The following is a 20,208-nucleotide window of genomic DNA, read 5'->3' as shown; positions in this document are numbered from 1 at the left end:
CAAACATTTTCGAGCTTTTGAAGGAAGCTCAACAAGAATGACGACATCAAAGTATAGTTGAGGCGGCAATTCTACTCCCGACAGACATTATGTCATGATACGCATGCCGCTCCGAGCAAATGCGCCCTAGTTTTTTGTAACCGTCAGATGTCAGGCAGTGGCTACAAGAATGTCTTTTCCACTCGCTGCGGATCCTATTTCTCCCATACTAGTCATCTAATCATCTAATACTGCGCTGGCTCCCTGTAAAATCTAAAATAGGATTTATACGCCTGTAACTCTCAAGGCAGCATCTCGGGAAAAGAAAGCAACCCGAAAGTCAGATAGTCTGTCTGTGTCTGTCTCTGTCTGTCTTTCTTTCTTTCCGTGAGTGAAAACACAGAGAGGGAGAAGCTTCAGTTAGAAGGACCTATCTTACCTTGCGCGCACATATTATGAAACAGTCTTAATCTCCCATCTGTCTCTCTCGCAGCCCAATCGATCGGGGCAGACGCTCGTGGTACGATCGAGCCGGCTCGAAAACTCGGTGAAACAAACGGTGATGAAATGTCCGTCCCCTTTCTCTTCAATGTCCCCTCGAAACAATTTCACCACCACCACCAATGACGGACGGGTACCGAGTTTAGTGGCGAAAGGACTGCCGTCGGTGTGAATGACGTCAACAAAGGCGGCGTCGGTGGTGTCCAAGCGCACCGTTGCGTTTGTGTCACCGAAGTAAGGCTCGGTCGGGTCCAGTCCTGCCGAGTGACGACGCATCATGAAGCGGGCTGCAAACGACGGTGTCTCCGAGAGGCTTTACCTGTGATGCGTGCCAGGCCGCTGATCTTGCTCCCCACTTCTCCAGCCACATGAGCGCCAAGGCTATGACCAATGATTTGGAACATATTTGCTCCCTGCATGTAGTTGCCCTGGGCAGGGAAACGCGTACATGTCCACGTTAGTCGTACTGTGGATTTCTAAATCTGCGCGAATGATGCTTAGTGCAGCAGTGAATGAGTGCCAAGGGCCTACCATGAGAAATGTCATCATGGATGCCACCTGTGCAGCCAGCACCCTGCCGTTATTGACCGCCTGGGAATACTGAGTCCTCACACCATTTTTCCACTCCACAGCGATACAGTTGACATTCTCCCACTTCAGCATAACCTGGACATCGGAAAGCAACGTTGAAAAGAACACTCGAGTTAGATCTTTCTGTGAAAATGAGGTTAGCGCTCCAAATCTGTAGGGCTTTTTGGGGATGAGCTGCGCCAGAAATAAAGTTGGATATGAGGAAGGTCATAGATGAACTTGACTCATTTTTGCTTGGCTATTTACATAACGTGTCTGCACAAAAGGCACTAGCATGTGCCGCTGCAAAGACACTAATAAGAATAGGCAATTGTGTCATAGCATTCCAAGTATTCCTTAATGCTAATCTAGTATTCCAACCTTGCACATCTCTTGTGGCCAGTCTTCATCGCCTTTATGCAGATAACCAGGAATGATGAATCGAGTCTTTCTCGTGCCAGCGTAGTTTGACGCCTTGATGCTTGGGTCAGTCTTGATCTCCTGAAGGGTTCAAGAAAACGGCTCCGTCATGCTGAGGAAAAAGTATGTAGCCAAAAATGCAGACGGTGCTCCACTGGGGCGACATAGATTTGTGCCGGGAAGCCAGCTTCCTCCAGCCCCAGTGTAGCACCAGAGCTGTTGAAAAGACACAAGAATAAAAGAGCCTCCTTCTCGCCTGGTAGTATCGGTTTCTCTGGGTGAAGAGAAGGAAGCGGGTGCCTAGCCTGTCTGCAGACCACGGGAGGGCAGAGACGGGTCTTTGGCTGGTTCCCCCCCATGGAGGCTGGTCGTTAAAGCAACCGAGCTCACCCAAACAGACCTCGGCGCCTACACGTGTGGTGGAGCAGATACGCACGCATGCATGCATGCGTGCGTGCACTTACTTACTTACTTACTTACTTACTTACTTACTTGCGTACATGGTGTTGAGCCCCTGTGGCAAACCCACTAGCTAGCATCTTTGAAGAGTAGACGCAAACATTCAGCTTTCTAACTTACCATAAGATGCACCGGCAAAGAGGCACAACAGACATAAACTCCACATTGGTGACATCTGTTGAAAAGGAATGCAATTCTTAGTCCTAAATAATACTAACTAACCAGCACAAGCCAATGCAAAAGGATGGACTCCATTTACCGTAAGGTCAGGCAAGAAGACCGCAAAATGACACTGTCTTCCTTCACTCTGGGCGGGCTGCTTTAAATAGTGCAGCAGGCAAATGCATTCAATCCTGAGCTAGTGGGAAACGGGCAGATGGCAACAACGTGCTCAACACATATGTACGTGGCTCATGAACTTCATGCGTGTTCCAGCCTTCACCCTTGGGTCACGCTAATCAGTATGGACTGGACAAACCTGCACTCAACCCCCGACCAGATCATGTAGAAAATCCAGTCAATTTGACACGACTCTCAAATTTGAAACTGTTAATACTGTTTGGAGTAGGACAATACCATCATTTTCTAAATCCATTTGTTCGTTTCATTTCATTTGTTCGTGCATGTTTGGAGGGACACTGAAGAAAGCCACCCGCGCAGGTATGTGAAGAACATGCAAAGTTCCCACAGGATCTGTTCGAGTTGCGCTCACTCCAACTTGTTTTGCAAGAACCACACGGGAGACCAACAAGTCCTTTTAGCCACCTGCAGGTGGAGACTTCACCCGTTGAAGGAATGAAGTCGCCACCTGCAGGTGGAGACTTCACCCGTTGAAGGAATGAAGTCTACCTCTCCCTCCAGCAAGGGCATATTTATTAAGAAAAACAGAGTGGGGGTAAGAGTAGGCTGAATAGGAAGCCCTTGACTTCTAGTCAAAACATATCAGGGGGTGTTTTACGACCTTGTGTAGGATGGGACAAGCTAGGTTATTTATTACCGGTTGCATTCCAACATAATCATACGATAAGGATCATCTGGAAAAGCCTGACAGGATCCCCCGTTTGACTAGCCGCGTAGCTCAGCATCATTGGCTTTGATTTGTGAAATTTGTGAGCACGCAAAGGATGCATCATCGGTGGCCGCAAAGTACGTAGCTCTACGTTTTTATAAAGTTGCTCTCATTGGCACAAGTGTCAAGGGTTGTTTATTTGTGCCCTGTAATTGGTTCACGGCAAGCCCAAAGCCAGCTGGGAAAAAGCCGACCGAGCGTATTGTTAAGAGCACCGAATGTGTTCCAGACAACGAGTGCGATGTCAGCAGCTTGGGACTCGTGTTGGCTAAACAGGCCAGCAGGGGCCAATCTTGAGCAAAGCTGGCGCACGGTGCTCTCAACAAAGTCAGACAAGATTTGGACCTGGCTTCATCCCATGTGAAAACACTCCCTCGTCTCTTGGATTAATATCTGCCAATTAGTAGTGTCAGGCTTGGCTTGGCTTGGCTTGGCTTGGCTTGGCTTGGCTTGGCTTGGCTTGGCTTGGCTTGGCTTGGCTTGGCTTGGCTTGGCTTGGCTTGGAGACAAGCGAGCGATGGCCTGGCCTTATGTATTGTGAAAGCTTTTTTCTTCTCCTTTTCCTTCCAAAAGTGTCCTGTTCATCGTGATCGTTGCTCCATTTCAAGCAGGTAGTGGAGCAAAATATGAAAAATGGTCAACACAATTAGTCAGACACCTTTTCAATGAAAGAAAGGCAAACATATTTCCAACGTTTTTTCTCAAACACACAAAGCGTCATGGCAAAAACGTAACTAGTCGAAAGGGGTGCAAAATCCTGCAGCGGTGAGACATTTGTGCTCCTCAAGACCTAACAATAGATTGCACCGCCAAAGTGGAGTGAACGTGCGTAGATGTTTGACTGGAACTATTTGTCTGGCGCTAGCACTTAGCACAGGTATGCAACACCGTCACTGTCAGTCGCTGCAATATCAACTTGGGCAATCCAACGGAGCACTAAGCCTTTTGAAGCCCAGCCATTTTCAAGCCAAAGCTTTTGGTACTAACGTACAACAAATAGTGGTCAACGTTCACATAGGCTCCTCCTGCGTGATGGAAGTTACGGTCAATTCAACTGAGATATGGCTCGAGATTTTCCCCGACATTAGCTCCTGAAATAACCAAGACTCAATAGCTTGAACAAACAGTTCCTAAAAGTCACTTTGTTTAGTTAATAACTTTGAAAGGCATGAAATTTGTGCTGATCCCCTCCGCTAGCGGGAACAAACAGTACTGAGAGAATGACTCGCTCGCACTTGATTTCCAAGACTAATTACTACTTTTCATCTTGAATTCTAATGACATTGTCTGTCAAAATTGCGCTGTGAGGGATGATGAGAGCGAGAGGAAATGGAGCAAATAGACACTACTACATCCCCCAAATTAGAATGGACCGACATCATGAGCAATAAAGCCGCAACTCAACATCCGCTGATGGAAACATTTCTCATCGAGTTTAATCCTCCAAACAGGGTTGATCCTTTTACCATGAGCCTAGGAGTCAAATCCATCATCTTTCTAATGACGTTCGCAAAGCGCCTAATGCAAGTGTGACAGAAAAGGGCCCTTCCATTCCAAGTCAGCTGCGCTGTAGCGGCCTCTTCTCGTTGTGACTTATGAAAAGCGATCCCGTCCTTGATACGCCCCAAGAGGCTTACGCGAGATCCAGTTGCAGTAAAACATCTCCGTTCCAAGTCGTCACCTTGGTGCTGACATGATGTTGCATTCCAAATGCTACGATGTACGGACGTCGTGTACAGTTTGACTTATTTATAAATCGTTTGAAATGACGATACCGCAAACCTTTTATTTGACCGATGGCAGAAAAAGCTTTGGAGCATGCTAACTGGAGTCTGATGGACTACACAAACTCACAGCAAGCAGCTGTGCGCATTATACGTACTACCTGGCTGCGACTTTGTATGCCAGTGTGCGCATCGCCCAAACATATCATGTATATTCGCCATTGTCATGATGCGTATGCCGTTTACATAGCACGGTATTTTGCGCGTTTTTTCCCACTTTGAAGTTCAATTGCTGCTGTTATTTTGTCCACAGGAGGGTGAGCAGCTCTTTCCACTCAATTCATCGCTAACTCCATTTTCTCTCGGAGGGATTCATTAGAACGTCTGCCTTTTTTTTCTTGTCTGTGTTTGTTTGTGTGTATTGACAGCACCAGACACATTGATTCTAAAGTGTGGCAACAGCTCGGTGCTCGTAGCATGACCGCCGCGCCGCACCGCACTCCACAAAACGGGGGCGCCACAGATCAACATGCACAAAACTACTCACTGCCTTCATTTGAGTCTGAGACAATAAGATGGGATTCATAAAGCCTTTCCACGTTGGTCTTGAGTCTCTAAAAGTACATTTGTTATTATTTCAAATCTTTCCTCATGATGGACATTGTAAACGGCAAGCGAGCTAAGTCGATGGGTAGCGAGAGATATGAGGCATCGGATTCTCCTTTCTAGTGGTCCGTCCGTCCGTCGTGTGAAGTTGTGAACGTGACATTGTAGATTTGACATGGAAATGACATTGAAGTGGTGAAATGTCTGAGCAATAAACAGCTGCAGGAGCTGATGGATGGGGGGGGGGGGATTGATGAGCTGCTAACCAAGCCCTCATTTGTCGCTCCCCTTACGTACTATGTAACAGCCGTGGCCTCTGTCAATTCCTGCTTTGGAGGTCAAGCATGTCAGAGAACCCCAATCAAGAACATCCACTATCCTTAATTTCCGAACAGAAATTCACATTCGGTAGGTCAGTGCACTGGTTGATTGATTGATTGATTGATTGATTGATTGATGCCGGAAATGTTTTAACTATCATGCCGGAAATGTATTAAATATCGGTTCAGATGTCTGAGGATTGCTATGATATGATGAAATGGATGGATGGATTGGATTGGATTGAATTGATTCCATTCATGGATGAGTTCTCAATTCCTGGCTTCCGTGCCATGATCCTGAACAGAACGAGCGAAATGAATGAAAAGTCACTCACTCACTCACTCACTCGCTCGCTCGCTCGCTCGCTCGCTCACTCACTCACTCACCTTTGCATTCAACCTTGTAGGTCATTTCAGTCCTCAGCAATGTTCAGACTGTGTTGCATACTGTTTACTAACTATTTTGACACTGGAGTATGAAAAGTAACAATTTACAGAGATGACACCCCAAATGTTCAAATGTACTCAGGTCATTTTAGAGAACATATTCATCCAGATGTAGAAACTTTGCAAAAGTGACAAGATCAACTGTATTTGTTTTTGATTTGCTAAAGAGATGTAAAGAAAATGTCAATTGTTCAATTATTAGTAGTAGGCAAATACATAAAGCGTACTAATTAATGTGTAGCAATATTTGAGTGAAGTGTAATTCCTCTCTCTTTAGATATACGTATATATATATATATATATATATATATTTTTTTTAAAAACGGTTCTTTTCATTTGTTCTTTAATGAGACAAAGCGGGCTACATCAGGGGGGAAAAAAACTCATCTTTTTTCTTATAACAACTGCACTCTTACATATATTTGACTTTCACATACAGCACACAACTCAATATAAGCAATGGCTTTTTCATGGTGAAAAGGTTGATGAGATTCCTACTTGTTGCATCAAGCTGGATATTTTTGTAATCCAGTACTGCCCTGCTCCGGCTTACCTAAATTGGCCTTTGACCTGTGACCTTCCCGGGGGGAACGGAATTCACAACACAAGTATTCATTTTCCCAAAGGAGGTCAAGCCTGGAGCTTTGCATTTGAGGAACATGCTTCTTTTTTCCATTCTTAAAGTACTACATCTGTTTTCATATCCTATTTTGTCACATATTACAAAACTGAAAAGAGTCTGTTATGTACAGCCCAGCTTGTTCCAACATGGAAACCGCAGCTTCCTGATGTTGAAGCTTTTCTGTCTCACCGTGCTGACTCAATCAACTAATCATGCAATTTAGAAAATGACATTTTTGGATATTTTTTTCAGAAACGGAGTTGCAGTTGGTCAGTCGGCAAAGTGTTCCTTTGCGCCAGGGTGGTCCGTCCGTCCGTCCGTCGCGGGCGTCATTTCTCGTATCGGTTTGGAGTAATTGCCTGCCCTATTGGCTTCAGTCTGCAACACATCCGGCACTTTGGAGATGGAACCGAACCGAAGCCTGGGAGAGAGCAAGCTCATACCGGCCGATCGACGGCGTACTGGCAGGGGCTGAGGTTTGACACGCTGTTCTGCACGCTGGGATATGTGAAGTTGGTGTGTTGCTTGGCCTTAAGTCGCAGACTGGCCAGACTGGAGTTGCAGGTGTCTCTGTACATGTAGGGGCTGGCCGCGCCGGCGTAGGGGCACGTGGCCGCCGCTGCCGCCGCCGCCGCCGAGTTGAGCGCCGTGGGGCTGTTGAGGCTGTTGAGGTTTCCCAAGTTGTTGAGGCCCGTTCCAGGAACACCGGGCACCGCCGAGGGCACCATGCCGGACGCCATGTTCATTGAGGGCATGGAGCTCGGGGGAGAGAACATGGGTTGGGATGACAGGGGGCTTACGTTCATGGAGTTAAAGAAGGGGAAGCTCTTGGCAGAGAGTTGGCCGCCGGCTAAACTCTTGCTGGCCCAGTTGTTGTACGAGTAACCGGCGTACATATCGTCGTAGGGTTGCACCAGTCCGTTAAACTGGGCGCCAAAGCCGTTCTTGCACAGTTCGGCCTGCTGGTTCCTCTCGCGCTTTCTCCACTTGGCACGTCGGTTCTTGAACCATACCTGCAGAAGCCAAAATGAGACAAATCTTAAGCGGCCGGCCAAATGTGCCTTCAAGTTGATTTCGCTCGAGGACGGTCTTTGTGGCGAGTGCAAATTCAGGGCTGAGCAAATGAGCAAGGCATCCCATTTCCAAAGTGCTCGGAGCTCTGCAGTTTGACTTTCTGGAAATAGACGGACTTGCGTGACATGGTAACTTCTCTTATTATGATGTTATGTTATTGTAGTAACCAAAGACTGTTGACATCAATACGAGCGAGCGAGCGAGCGAGCGTAAAGCTGATGACTTTTCCATCTCACTCAGTGAGGGAAAGCCCCGCGAGAGGACACGAGCCAGCCACTCAACCGTTGGAGTGACTTCAAGGCCATGCTGTTTGAAGGGTTACCGAAAGGGCTCAACGTCAAGCGTTGGGTGCAGCGTCTCTGCCGACGTTCGGCTCGTTGCAAGCAAATCAAACATTATGACTGCTTCTGGAGCTTATGATCAGGGGATGCTTTGAGAATAATTGTCCATTTTGGCTATGTGAAGCCCTTCGAGACTGTCTGTGATTTAGGGCTATACAAATAAACTTGACTTGACTTGACTTGGATGCTATACTCCAGCCCGTTCCAGCTGATCTGACTTTGAAGCAGTCCAGGTGAAAACTAGGAACGGACGTTTGACCGAATGTCCTTGATACGAGCATGTTCATCCATGATTATGACTAAAGACATTCGAAGCAATCCAATCGATGGAGTTGATCGAATCAGCCGAAACGGCGGCGGCGGCGGCGGCCGCGTACCCACCCTGACCCGTGCCTCAGTGAGATTGGTCCATACGGCAATCTCCTCTCTCGTGCTCATGTCGGGGTAGCGGTTCCTCTGAAAGGTGGCCTCCAGCTCCTGAAGCTGCTGGCTGGTGAAGTGCGTCCTTTGCCTGCGCTGCTTCTTCTTCAGCGAGCCGTCATCGGTACCGGATTCATCCAGCTGGTTCTGCTGGGATTTCTCTGTGTCTAAAGGCAGAGACGACGTACAGTAAAGATCAGCCGTTGCGTTACCGGAGGGACCAAACATTTGTGTCTTTTGGTCAAGGTAGAAATTGACGTCAGGGTTTGCCAGGGTTTGTCCGAGGTCGCAAATGTTTGCCAAATGTTTGACAGACATTTTGTGATTTTTCATTTCTCGCAAGTAAACTTTGAACATGTTGAAAGCTCCCTTCCACTTCATGGCAGCTTCCATTACATTTGGAGATGTGCTGAGCTTGTGAGCAGCACAATGAGTGTGGGGGACCACACGTCTGTCTGTCTGTATGTCCGTCTGTCTGTCTGTCTGTCTGTCTGTATGTCTGTCCGTCCGTCTGTCCGTCTGTCCGCCCGTCCGTCAGCCCGCCCGCCCGCCCGCCGTTCCATGTTATGTCTGCCAGGAAGGACTCTGGCAGATTTGGCTGCGGCTGCAATGAGGACCTCACAGAAAGAAGTGAAATTAGTTGGCCAGCTAATCCGGCGGCTCAGGCTTTTGTGACTGGGGCAGGTTGGGCTCTGTTTGGTGAGGGTTTAACTCTCTGGGAGCGCTTGGAAATCATCAGCGGGGTTTAAAAAGACACTCCGCAGGGCCACCAGCAAAACCAATAAGAGCCAAGCTGAGGCTGTTATCTGCCAGTAAACTGACACTGGCTAAGCTGTCACTTAAGGCCAAAGTGGAAAACACAATACAGAGGAAAGGGCAGGCCTTTTGAGAGCAACGCGCTTCCTAACAATGGGAGCAATCTGACTGATAATGTGCTGACAAGCCCGATTTTTTCCAGGTCAGCTTCGCCCAGCCCAGCGGCTTATTATGCCAGGCTTTTAAACAAATAACCCGGCTCATGTCATCTTCGGATTGAAAATGTACCCTCGCAATATGCGTGCAAGTAGAACAAATATTTTGATCAGTCATTTCAGGCCATTCACCTGGAGAAAGAGAGAGAGAGAGAGAGAGAGAGAGAGAAAAAAAAAAGCCAAATCCATTTGGTGTCTGCCCTGCAGGAAACTAAACAAACTCCTTTTACTAAGCTTATGAACAATAATTTCTCAGGGTGTTTAGAGAACATTCATTCAATTTACAGTAGACGTCATTTTATTAGGGAAGCAGATCCAGTCTTTCAAATGGTCACTTTTCATTGTTCTTTCTGAAGAAAAAAATGACCCTATTCAGCCTTCATGTTGAATTTCCATTCTTGCAAATGAAGCATACGGTGCTAAAAAGATCTGCTTCTATTTCTTCCCTTTGTGCGACTTTTCTCAAACGAACGAAGGCTAAAAGAAAGAGTTGTTGGCCCTGCACTCTGTCGCTCCCTCCCTCCCTCCCTCCCTCCGTCAGCCCGCCCAGAATAGTTTGACTTTGACACTTAGTTAGGGCGTCAAAGCATGCATAGTCGCCGCCGTCAGCAAATGGATGATCCGAATCTCGTGCAGACAACAGCCATTTCAAATCATGAAAGACGAGGCTCACATTTATTATCTATATCGATGTGGTTGTATTTTTTTTACAGGTGCATATATATATATATATATATATATATATATATATATATATATATATATATATATATATATATATATACGCAATTTGGCTTTGTGCAATTTATACCAACGTGACCTGCGCGTGATTAATTGTAAAGGATACATACTGTAGTTATTCATTTATTATCATCCTGTGAACTGCTTATTGGCGCGAGGAGGGTCGCTGATCTGTTTCCGTATATTCCGTCGAAATATTGACAGAAATGATTCGATTTGTCACGTTCATCTTCGACATGAAACATTTGATAATGCAACAATGGTTTGTTTGTTCCCCCCAGTCAGGCTAAACAATTGGGTATATTTTGCTTTTAACACAACGGATCGAAAAAAAATACACGTCCATACCTGGATTAGCTGTTTCATCCTGCCTAGAATTTTGTTTTTATTTGATTCGGTTAACAGTAACACTGGATGAAACGGAAGAGCGCGAGTGTGCACGGCGCTGGCTCTCCGCCGGGGCGGCCGGCGGGCCGGCGGGCGGGCCGGCCGGCGGGCGGCCGGGGATGTTTTGCGACCCATGCAACTGTATATTCAGTGTAGATGGAAAAAGCGAGCGCTTATCCTATTAAGCATCGACCTGAACGAACATGCCACAAATATTGAGGATTACAGGATATCTGATTAGATCATGCATTTCATTCTTTATGCATTCACAAGCAAGTGCGCTTTCATTTACATATACAAAGTGAGGCGCTAAAATGACCGGTGGCTGGATTTTAAATAATAATAATAATAATCGAATCCAGGTTATGCGGGACAGAGACGTCTGAACCAGACCACTGAATAATAACTTCATCTGAATAATTCAACGCTATGCAATTAATTGAAAGCGGTCGTGTGAAGACACACTGGGGAATAAGGGAAATTAGCCCACGCAGACAGACAGACAGACAGACAGACAGACAGAGAGAGAGAAGAATTTGCCATTCATTGAAGAAACGTATGTTGTCATTTCATTGCCGTTTTAGTGCTATTGTATTCTCAAATAATTATGAACAAAAACAACAGTGCTTGTGCTGTTTTAGTGGCGCGACCAGCTCGTCACTTCTCCTCGGATAATTGAAGCATCAATATTGTAGATGACGTGAGGCCCCGCCAAGTCTTTTACCCAACCAAAGCGTATAAAAACATCCATCCATCCATCCATCCATCCATCAACACATCTGACGGAGTGTTATTTTGAATGAGCACTTCGATATGTAGATCATTTTCTTTTTCAATTTTTCCATTTTGCATATTGACGATAACATACAGAGAAATAAATACTTTGATGCTCGTTGTTCATGCAAATAACAGCGAGCGCTGGTTCGGCACTTACCGCTGCTCTCCTGGCCTTTGCATCCCTGGTCGTGCTGCGGAGTTCCGGAGTCGGAGAGCGACAGCGCCGGGCTGCGGGCGTCACTATCCGTCAGGAGGTTAAAATCCATAACCAGGCTCTGCTCGCGGGCGGGCGGGCGGAGAAGCAAAAGACACGTTCAACGCTGATCGCTGACAAAACGAACAGATTATTATTTTATTTATTTTTTCTCACATCACCAAGGTCCACTATCCGTCGCAATTTTTCATATTCCCATTTTCATGCATCCTTTAAACGAATTGCTCATTGACAGCCTAATTGGAAAACGCGTGAAAACACAAATGTTTACTTAAAAAGATTCCAAAGTTCAATGCAGAAAATTGCAATTTGTTCATTCATTCATTGTTCTTCTTTTAATATGTATTAAATATATTCTATATTTCTATTATCTTCCTCTATTCTTATCATTATCATCATTATTATTGTTATCCTCATTATGATCACTTTCATTATTCTTATTATATTGTTGTTGTCATTGTTGTTGTTATTATTATCAAACCCTTATTATCATCATCATCACTCCCATTATTATTATTATATGTTGAAGTTGAATTGACCTGAAGCCATTCGTTATGTTCAATTTTCCACTCCCACTTTGTGAGCTGATCGAGGCCTGCCATAAAATGGCTATTTTAGGCTCGAGAGGAAAAGCAATATTTATTGCTGTTGCATTTGCAGGCCAAGTGGCAAGCTGATGAGACGAGGCCCCAAAATAGCAAACGGTTTATTTTATTTACTGCAGAGCAGTTAACACCTCCAATCCGTAGGCTTTGGGTGGTATGGATGACTTGACTTGACTTGACTTGACTTGATGGATAGAAAATATGTTGGAATATGAAGTATAACGTGTGATGCCTGGAGTGCAAAGTTTGGAATGCCCCATACCTTTTTGTAAGACGACACTAAATCCTGACAGAACATGGGCAGGCGGTGGGGGGAGTTCACCTAAATTCAACCTTGTGCGCCATCATTTAGGCAATATTTTCTAGCCTTTCCTCAGGAAGTCATTCAAGCTTTTAAAAGGTGATAATCCATTCTTTTTCCACCCTTGCATCTTTTGAGATTGCATTTACGAGGCATTTGGATCCGGGCAGCGACGAGTGTCGGTGCTGTTACAGCTTTCATACTGAGAAGTAGCACATTTAGATTTTCAGGAAAGGCTGAAGTGTATTTGTCTCCACGCATGCATGGCGCTCGCTCGCTCGCTCGCTCGCTCAGCTTCACCTAGCTCTGCTGGTGTGCAGCAGAACTTATAGTTCCGAATTGTTGTGCGTCTTCGCCATAAGCGTCCCATCATGTGAAAATATCAAGGCATTTGAAGCTATAAAAGCTTGCTTTAAGCGCTTTTAAGAGCCCCAACAAGTGTTAGGGGTTTTCCAAACTCATCCACTTTCTTTTGTGTACTGGGACACAGTCACGTCCCAATAGAAAAGCGTTCCCGCAATTAAAGGTTGCTGCCGACGAGGTGTATCCCAATACCTATGTCCATGTGTGGCTTTATCAAACAAGCAAAGAGGCAATCTTTCAAGGGAGGGTGAGCCCTCCCTGCCTGCCTCCCTGCCTGCCTCCCTGCCTGCCTGCCTGCCTGCCTGCCTGCCTCCCTGCCTGCCTCCCTGCCTGTCTCCCTGCCTGCCTGCCTCCCTGCCTGCCTGCCTCCCTGCCTGCCTCCCTGCCTGCCTCCCTGCCTGCCTCCCTGCCTGCCTCCCTGCCTGTCTCCCTGCCTGTCTCCCTGCCTGCCTCCCTGCCTGTCTCCCTGCCTGTCTCCCTGCCTGTCTCCCTGCCTGTCTCCCTCCCTCCCTCCCTCCCTCCTCTCATTCAAGGAGGATCAACTCAGGATCAGTGCTATAGATACTTCATGGCTCAGCACCCTTTGAACATCATTCCACAATATGTATCCTTTACATTCTAAGCGGATGGCCCTCCCTCGCTCCCTCGCTCGCTCCCTCCCTCCCTCCCTCCCTCCACCCCTCCCTATGTTTAGAACCGAACAGACTTTCACGGTATCCGGTTGTGGGGGACCCCCACACGCTTTGCAAATGAGATGTGGCAACTCAAGGGCTTTATCCGACATGAATGAAAACATTTTCAACCGTGCAACAAATTGCAACATTTGGCCCCAGTTATTGCTTTGAACTTGTTGTTAATTGTTGTTTTTCAAAGAAATCCCGTACGAACGACATGATTGTGAACAAGCAGCTTCCAAAGGGCTTTACTTTTTACATGTAAATTCACGTGACAAAGTTCATTTTGGAATGACGATCCAACATGTCCCAAGGACAATAATCTTATGTTGGAGACACTTGAATGAAATCACATGGAACATCTGCATCCTTGCTGATGCATGTATGAGAAGTTATGAAAGCATATTTTCAAAATGTTGTAGCATAACATGAGGCTCTCTCAGCCTGACATCATTTATATTTCCCTTAGCCATATGCTTTCCGACTTATCGTGTCTTTGCCGAAGCAAAAACAAAAATCTCGATAGACTCTTATTCCATCTGCGCCTAAATCATTTTGATGCGACCGCTGATGGATTGTCACGAAATGGGAGAAAGACCATTTGAAGGCAAAAGTGAGCCGACGATACAATCACGTTCATCATACATGAACACAAACTCATGGTAATAGTCTGCTATATCATCATATTTCCACAGACTACTGTACAATAATATGTCTGAAATGTGAAAGAGTGCATGCTAGCCTAAAGTGGAGATTTGGATGCCAGTCAATTGCATCTGTTTTCCATTGAGCGTCCGTGAGAATGATCATTGCCTTTCACCTCAACATTTGCTTTTCAAAGCCCTGGGCTAAAAGTCCTTTCTTGGGAAAGAACATTCGGGCTTTATACATAAGGTCATAAACTCCTCGTCGAGAGAGCTGATCTTTGTACTAAGCGCACTGCCTTGGATTATTGACACTGATAGAGAATTTGGAGCTTAAAGTTGATTTGGAGCTCACTATACTCCAACTGTTCACGTGCATGTAAATAATGGATGCAAATGATCATATTCATGTCCCCGGCGGGCGGGCGGGCGGGCGGGCAGGCGGGCAGGCAGGCAGGCAGGCAGGCAGGCAGGCAGGCAGGCAGGCAGGCAGGCAGGCAGGCAGGCAGGCCGACCGACCGACCGACAGACAGACAGAAATGCAGCAGGCCCATTTGCGACTGAGCAAGGTCTATTATTTTTTTTTTTGGTCTGGAATACGATGGTAAGACAATCCAGAAGGGTGATATATATCTGACAGTGATGGATGGCCAGACAGACTGGTGTCAATGTGGTGCTGAGAGGCCCAGCAGCTTGGCATGCAGGCAGGCAGGGAGGGAGGGAGGGAGGGAGGGAGGAAGGGCCTTTGGGTGCTGCAAGGGAGGGAGGCAGGCAGGCATTTTGTCCAGAACAAGGTGTCAGCACCCTGATGCCCCCTCCCTCCCTTCCATCATTCCTGCCTCCACACACAACAGGGGTGCCACTTGACAATATTTCCAAAATCAAGATCCTTCTACACCCCCCCCCTGCTAATGACCAACAAGCTGCCACATAGGCTAATAGGGTGTGTGATCTAAGAACAAACTCAAATGTGCAAGTTACTTGGGAGGTTAATGACAAAAAAAAAAAAAAAAAAAAAAAATATATATATATATATATATATATATATATATATATATATATATATATATATATATATATATATATATATATATATATATATACGTATATATAAAATTATTATTAGTGAAGAATTTGTTTTGATGCTGCAGGCATGTTTAACTGGCTGAATATTCCATTTGCAGTGGCTGTGCAGATTAGCATAAGCAGTATCCCGGTAACACAGTTCTCATTATTAAGTATAGATCTGAGGATGATGATAATAGTAATAAAAGATAATACAGGATGTAAAAATCCTCTCATTTTTGGGGAGATTGCCGGGTCCATCTGGTGGTCCGTTGTGCAGACGCTTCACATTTGCACGGACGGCAGCTATCAGTGCGGGAATTATTCATAAACGCGTAGAGAATTAATTCTAGGGATTAAGAGTTGATTAAGATGTGTGTCACTTTGCTGTCTGAGAACTTATTAAGGGCCTCCTTGAAGAGGCGGCAGATGGAATTTCGGCCCAGTGTTTGTAGATGTTAATTCGTGCCCTCCAATAAGAGTCATTTGCATATGATTGAGGGAGGGAGGGAGGGAGGGAGGGCGAGAGAGGGAGAGAGGAGGCCGAGACCTGCACAATCAAACACCAAATAACTAACAGCGCACGTCTGGACGAGTTGTTTACGATAACCAGACTATTTATTATAGTTTGTCACAAATATAAATAGGTATTTGTTATTTTACTTGCGGACATTTCTGAGAAAACCGAGTTATTCTTAACATTTGAACACATCCCGTCTGCTTGTACGGGGACACCAAATTCCTTTACAGGGTTTGAATTGAAAAATCTTGACTTGTTTTAGCCAATTTGCATTGATCGAACAACGAGGGAGAAAAAGATTTCCGACTATGAATCTATAATGAAACGTTATTTTTGATGGTGTAATTTAAAAAACTGCTGAGAGGCGTGACTACAATAATAGACTGCTTGTACTATTGATTTAAATTACTCCTTATTATAAATGATTTGTATATTTATTTTCACATGGATTCCTCTTGACCTCTCTTACTTCGGGCCGTCTCCCACCCAAAATCACAAAAAGGAATATAGCACTGGCCAAACATTTATCTAAATTAATATTGCTGTGCATGTGTCGTTGCTGGAAGGTGCATGGCTGCAATATTGGAAAGTAGTTTTTATTTTGATTTGATCTTCTTTCTTTCTTTCTTTCTTTCTTTCTTTCTTTCTTTCTTTCTTTCTTTCTTTCTTTCTTTCTTTCTTTCTTTCTTTCTAGATTAAATTAAATTGGAAATAAAAATCTCAACATCAACACACTGAATATATATCGGGTAGTGGATGATGAAACAATACCGAATTTGCTAAGATCTTTTCCATATATTTCCATATATATATATACATATATAGTATTGTTTTTTCTATTTTAATCAAACTCTAAATAAAAACAAGGTAATGACATATAAAAAAAATATTTACACTAACGGAATAGTTCTGTGTAAAGTGAACTTCTACTTGTTTATTACCGTGCGGCTGTGTGTGTGGGTGGGTGGGGGGGGGTGCAGGTCGGGTCTGGAGGGGGCTTATGGAGTGTCTCTTGTGGCCCTGCAACCACCTGCCACCTATCAATTTTGGACCTCAAAATATTTTGCACATACTTTTCTGCAGCCTCACATATTTATTATAGTCATAAAATGATTACAATGAATTTCCGCAATTAATCGGAAGCACTTGATTTTCAAGCGCAAGAACAATTTACTATGAAGTTTGATACACGGCAACAACAGAAAAAAAATTGCTAGGAAAAATCTGTTAATTTGCTTTTATTGTGGATTTTTTTTTTTCGCGTTAGAAGCTTAATTAAAGCCAGATCATCTGTCAAATCGAAGGCGCAAATGCGGCTTTTAGGAAAACGTGATAGCGGAAAACGTTCCCGGCCGGCGGCAAACAGGGTGGGCAGGAAAAAAAAGTGCGGTTGCGAGCACTTACATCCAATCCCGGTCTGGTTCAATTAATCCGTCGAGAATAAGGCAAAGAGTTTTGCTGCGGCCGCTGGCTGTCCTGGCTTCAGGTGTGACGGTGACATGGACAAAAAGTTGTCAAAAAGTCCCAAAATCATGCAGTCGGTGGGTGGGTGCGTGCGTGCGTGCGTGCGTGCCTGCCTGCGTGCCTGCCTGCCTGCGTGCCTGCGTGCGTTAGGTCGCTTTCTTTCCTCGCAGTTGCTCGTCCCCTCTTGCGCTGGCTGTCATGAAGACTGCAAGAAGAGTGCGGCTTGATCCCCCCCACACACAATGTAAGGGTGGGGAGAGGGCGTGTGGGGGCTGGGGGGTCTGCTCTCATGCTAAATATTGTGTGACAGACAGCCAGGCAGGTCCACCAAAGGACGGCCCCCATATCGCGCTACGCTCTCTCACTCGGACAGCGCACACACACGTTTTCCAACCTGTCTCACTGACGCAGCATTGCCACAATGTAACACGAATCTGTACGAGAAAATGACGTGCTTTGGACTCTGCACAACAAGACTGGCACCCGCAGCGCCGTCCAAGTCCCGGGAGATTCTTGTCTCCAAAATTGGATTGGGGAAGAGAGGGCTGTTGAGCCCATCATATCATGCAATGGATGACAGTAGTCACCCAAAAAAGTGTGGAATCAGACGGTGCAAGTGGAGATCTTGGTTTTGGGATGTTGCCTTCCCAGTTTGCATCTGTTTTGAGGTGTACTTTGTTTTGTTTAGTCACATTCCACGACTTTGCTGTTTTAGGTCCAATCCAGTTGTCATGGTTGTATCACGGTTCTCACGAAGAGCGGGGGTCCCGGAGGCTATCGCCGCCTCAAGTCAGTTGGGATAGGCTCCAGAATAAGCCCTTTCGATAACCGATGGGTTTCAAGCATTTATTGGCTAGACTTTTCATTTACGTTGATGTGCAATCCGTTTGAATTGGATCATATTTAGTGGCCGATTTCAGGCTGGGTGAGTATGGCATGGTGGTGTGAGAGTCCCGCTACATCCAGGGGGGAAAAAAAAAAAAAAGAAGCAATGAATCATACATGTTTATCAGAGTATTAACAGATTCTTAACACAGCTGTGGGGGCTCCAGATATGACACTGTACACAATGTCAACGTTTGTTATCTTCCAGTGACCTTTACTAATGTTGTTCGAGTGGCGGGGCTTGCAAAATCACCTGCCTGCCAGAGTTGGTTGGAAAAGTGACGGACGCAAACAATGATGCAGGTGTATTTGTTTCGAACACCTGCTTTGGAAAAGGAGCTGAGCTGCATGCCGCCACTGATAAACGCATTTGTGATTAGAGCAATGCCAACCAAGCGTGCAGCTGACAAAATGGAACCGAAAACAGAAATGGAAAAAAAAAAAAAAAAAAAAAACAGAGTCATTCCATTTCTGAGCTGCAACATGTTTCACTTCAAGTGGTTGCTTGCTCAAAGTCACAATTTAGGTTGGAAAATAGTACTAGCTTTGTGACAGAATGACTAGGAAGTGGGACGAATAAAGGAATTTCTGATCTTAGTACCATTTGACCATAGAAGCAGTGTTACAACCATGAAGGAGCGGACTTAAAGCGGAATCATCAACCCATGACGCACATCCATTTTCCTCATGCGGACTGTAGAGTTCTTATTGATTTCGAACTGCTACGCTCGAATGTGGGGAAGATAATGGATATACTTGGAGACAAATGAGGAAAATGACTAATTCAACAGGTGCGCAAGCATTTTGGATCAAGTGAACAGGGGTCTGATTCCTCACACTGCTGTGTATCCTTGTGAGTCCCGAACGACCGCTGGAATAGAGAGCCCCCATGACCGTCGAAAACATCCATTTGACAAGATAGATTATTCTGAACCAAGAAAAGGCGCAAAGGGTATACTGTAAGGCACAATACACTCTTCACTCAATCTTTAGATGGATAGACGGATAGATAGAAATATATCAATTAGCACCTGCATCTTCCACTTTTATAGATGTTAAAAACAAACGACATGTTTTGTCGAAAAAATGGCCTCTGACAATGCTTGTTAGTGTACTGCATTGAAAAAATAAAATAAAAATCAAATTAGTCTGATAAACTGCTGAAAGCATATTGCTTCATGTCCACGAGCCAGAGGCTGAAACACACTATTTGTTTATGGGGTAAACTTGAGGCTAATATAAGATATTAGGACTATGATAAGGCTTGTTTCATTTGAAAATGTGTCTTTTGTTTTGCATACACCACACAATTGCATAAACAAAAATAAAGAACACAGACTATATTTGAGTTGAAAAAAAAAAAAAAAAATAGGGGCCAAACTAGCGGTGGCTAAATTACAAGGTGGCAATGTTTCCTGTCACTTACCTAATATGTTCAATGTGGGAACTTTTATGCTCTATAGAGTCGTACAAAAATAAAAAGAATTACATGTCATTTGTCAGCGACCCACCCAAAATAGGTCCACCACCCACTTTCGGGTCCCAACCCGACCAGTTAACAATCACGTCCACCATACACGACTGTTTAATAATGAAATACAACCAAAGCTTCGATGTCACAGAGAAATACAAAATGAATTATGTATCAATGATCGTTCTTGATTTAATCACACAAAAAAGTGATTAATTCATTAATTCATTCAAGTCAGTGAACCCTGAAATTGCAAGGGCAAATGTTGTGTACTATTTTAAATTGATCTGATAACACTTTATTAAACTGCAATTAATATAGCCACGTTTTGTGCGCAATTTATAAACTAATTGTGAGGGGAATTTTCCTCTGAGGAAATCCGGGTCCGTAAAGGTAGTCGCTGGGGAAGATGACGTCACCTCCGCTCTACAGCTTATCTAACCTTACTGCTGTGTTAGTTCCGCCTCTATTTTTTTTTGCTTAAATATAGTTCGTCTTCTCTATTTTGTTATACGTAGTTTAACAGATCGCACGGTTTGTACAAAACTAAAGGCACATTTTCAAATAAAAGAGG

General features: G+C 44.9%; 2 protein-coding genes and 1 long non-coding RNA gene across 3 annotated transcripts in view; 1 reads left to right on the top strand and 2 right to left on the bottom strand.

The window, feature by feature from the left end:
• Positions 1-1,879, top strand: part of LOC125978620 (uncharacterized) — a 3,093-nt gene extending 1,214 nt beyond the window's left edge. Inside the window, exon 3 of the long non-coding RNA XR_007485100.2 lies at positions 1-1,879. This exon is cut by the window's left edge and continues 78 nt beyond it. This is a non-coding gene — a long non-coding RNA (uncharacterized lncRNA).
• The window catches only part of LOC125978609 (inactive pancreatic lipase-related protein 1-like), a 5,578-nt gene extending 3,287 nt beyond the window's left edge, over positions 1-2,291 (bottom strand). Inside the window, exons 1-7 of the mRNA XM_049736119.1 lie at positions 2,189-2,291; positions 2,050-2,104; positions 1,727-1,878; positions 1,432-1,551; positions 1,012-1,146; positions 800-908; positions 618-737 (exon numbers count right to left, since the gene is read on the bottom strand). Of these exons, the coding sequence (XP_049592076.1) occupies positions 618-737; positions 800-908; positions 1,012-1,146; positions 1,432-1,551; positions 1,727-1,878; positions 2,050-2,104 (691 nt within the window). The 5' untranslated portion in view covers positions 2,189-2,291. The remainder of the gene's footprint in view (positions 1-617; positions 738-799; positions 909-1,011; positions 1,147-1,431; positions 1,552-1,726; positions 1,879-2,049; positions 2,105-2,188) is intronic.
• Positions 2,292-6,421: 4,130 nt separating this feature from the next.
• On the bottom strand, positions 6,422-17,559 carry pitx3 (paired-like homeodomain 3). The gene is made up of 4 exons (XM_049736126.2): positions 17,219-17,559; positions 11,586-11,703; positions 8,514-8,719; positions 6,422-7,730 (listed from the first exon to the last, which is right to left on the bottom strand). The coding sequence occupies exons 2-4, from the start codon at positions 11,692-11,694 to the stop codon at positions 7,155-7,157; spliced, it is 891 nt and encodes a 296-aa protein (XP_049592083.1). The 5' UTR covers positions 11,695-11,703; positions 17,219-17,559; the 3' UTR covers positions 6,422-7,154.
• Between the last annotated feature and the right edge of the window lie 2,649 nt (positions 17,560-20,208).

This window comes from Syngnathus scovelli, chromosome 12 (assembly GCF_024217435.2).
Source record: "Syngnathus scovelli strain Florida chromosome 12, RoL_Ssco_1.2, whole genome shotgun sequence".
Classification (NCBI taxonomy): Eukaryota; Metazoa; Chordata; class Actinopteri; order Syngnathiformes; family Syngnathidae; genus Syngnathus; species Syngnathus scovelli.
Note: the sequence above shows the minus strand (reverse complement) of the source record. Positions and strands in the feature narration are given on the sequence as shown.

Excerpts from the sequence above, each read along its gene's own strand:
- pitx3 (XM_049736126.2), bottom strand. The coding sequence starts at position 11,694 with ATGGATTTTAACCTCCTGACGGATAGTGACGCCCGCAGCCCGGCGCTG. Across the intron at positions 8,720-11,585 it reads CAAAGGCCAGGAGAGCAGCG|ACACAGAGAAATCCCAGCAG; the intron begins GTAAGTGCCGAA and ends CTCTGCCTTTAG. Across the intron at positions 7,731-8,513 it reads TCACTGAGGCACGGGTCAGG|GTATGGTTCAAGAACCGACG; the intron begins GTGGGTACGCGG and ends TGGCTTCTGCAG.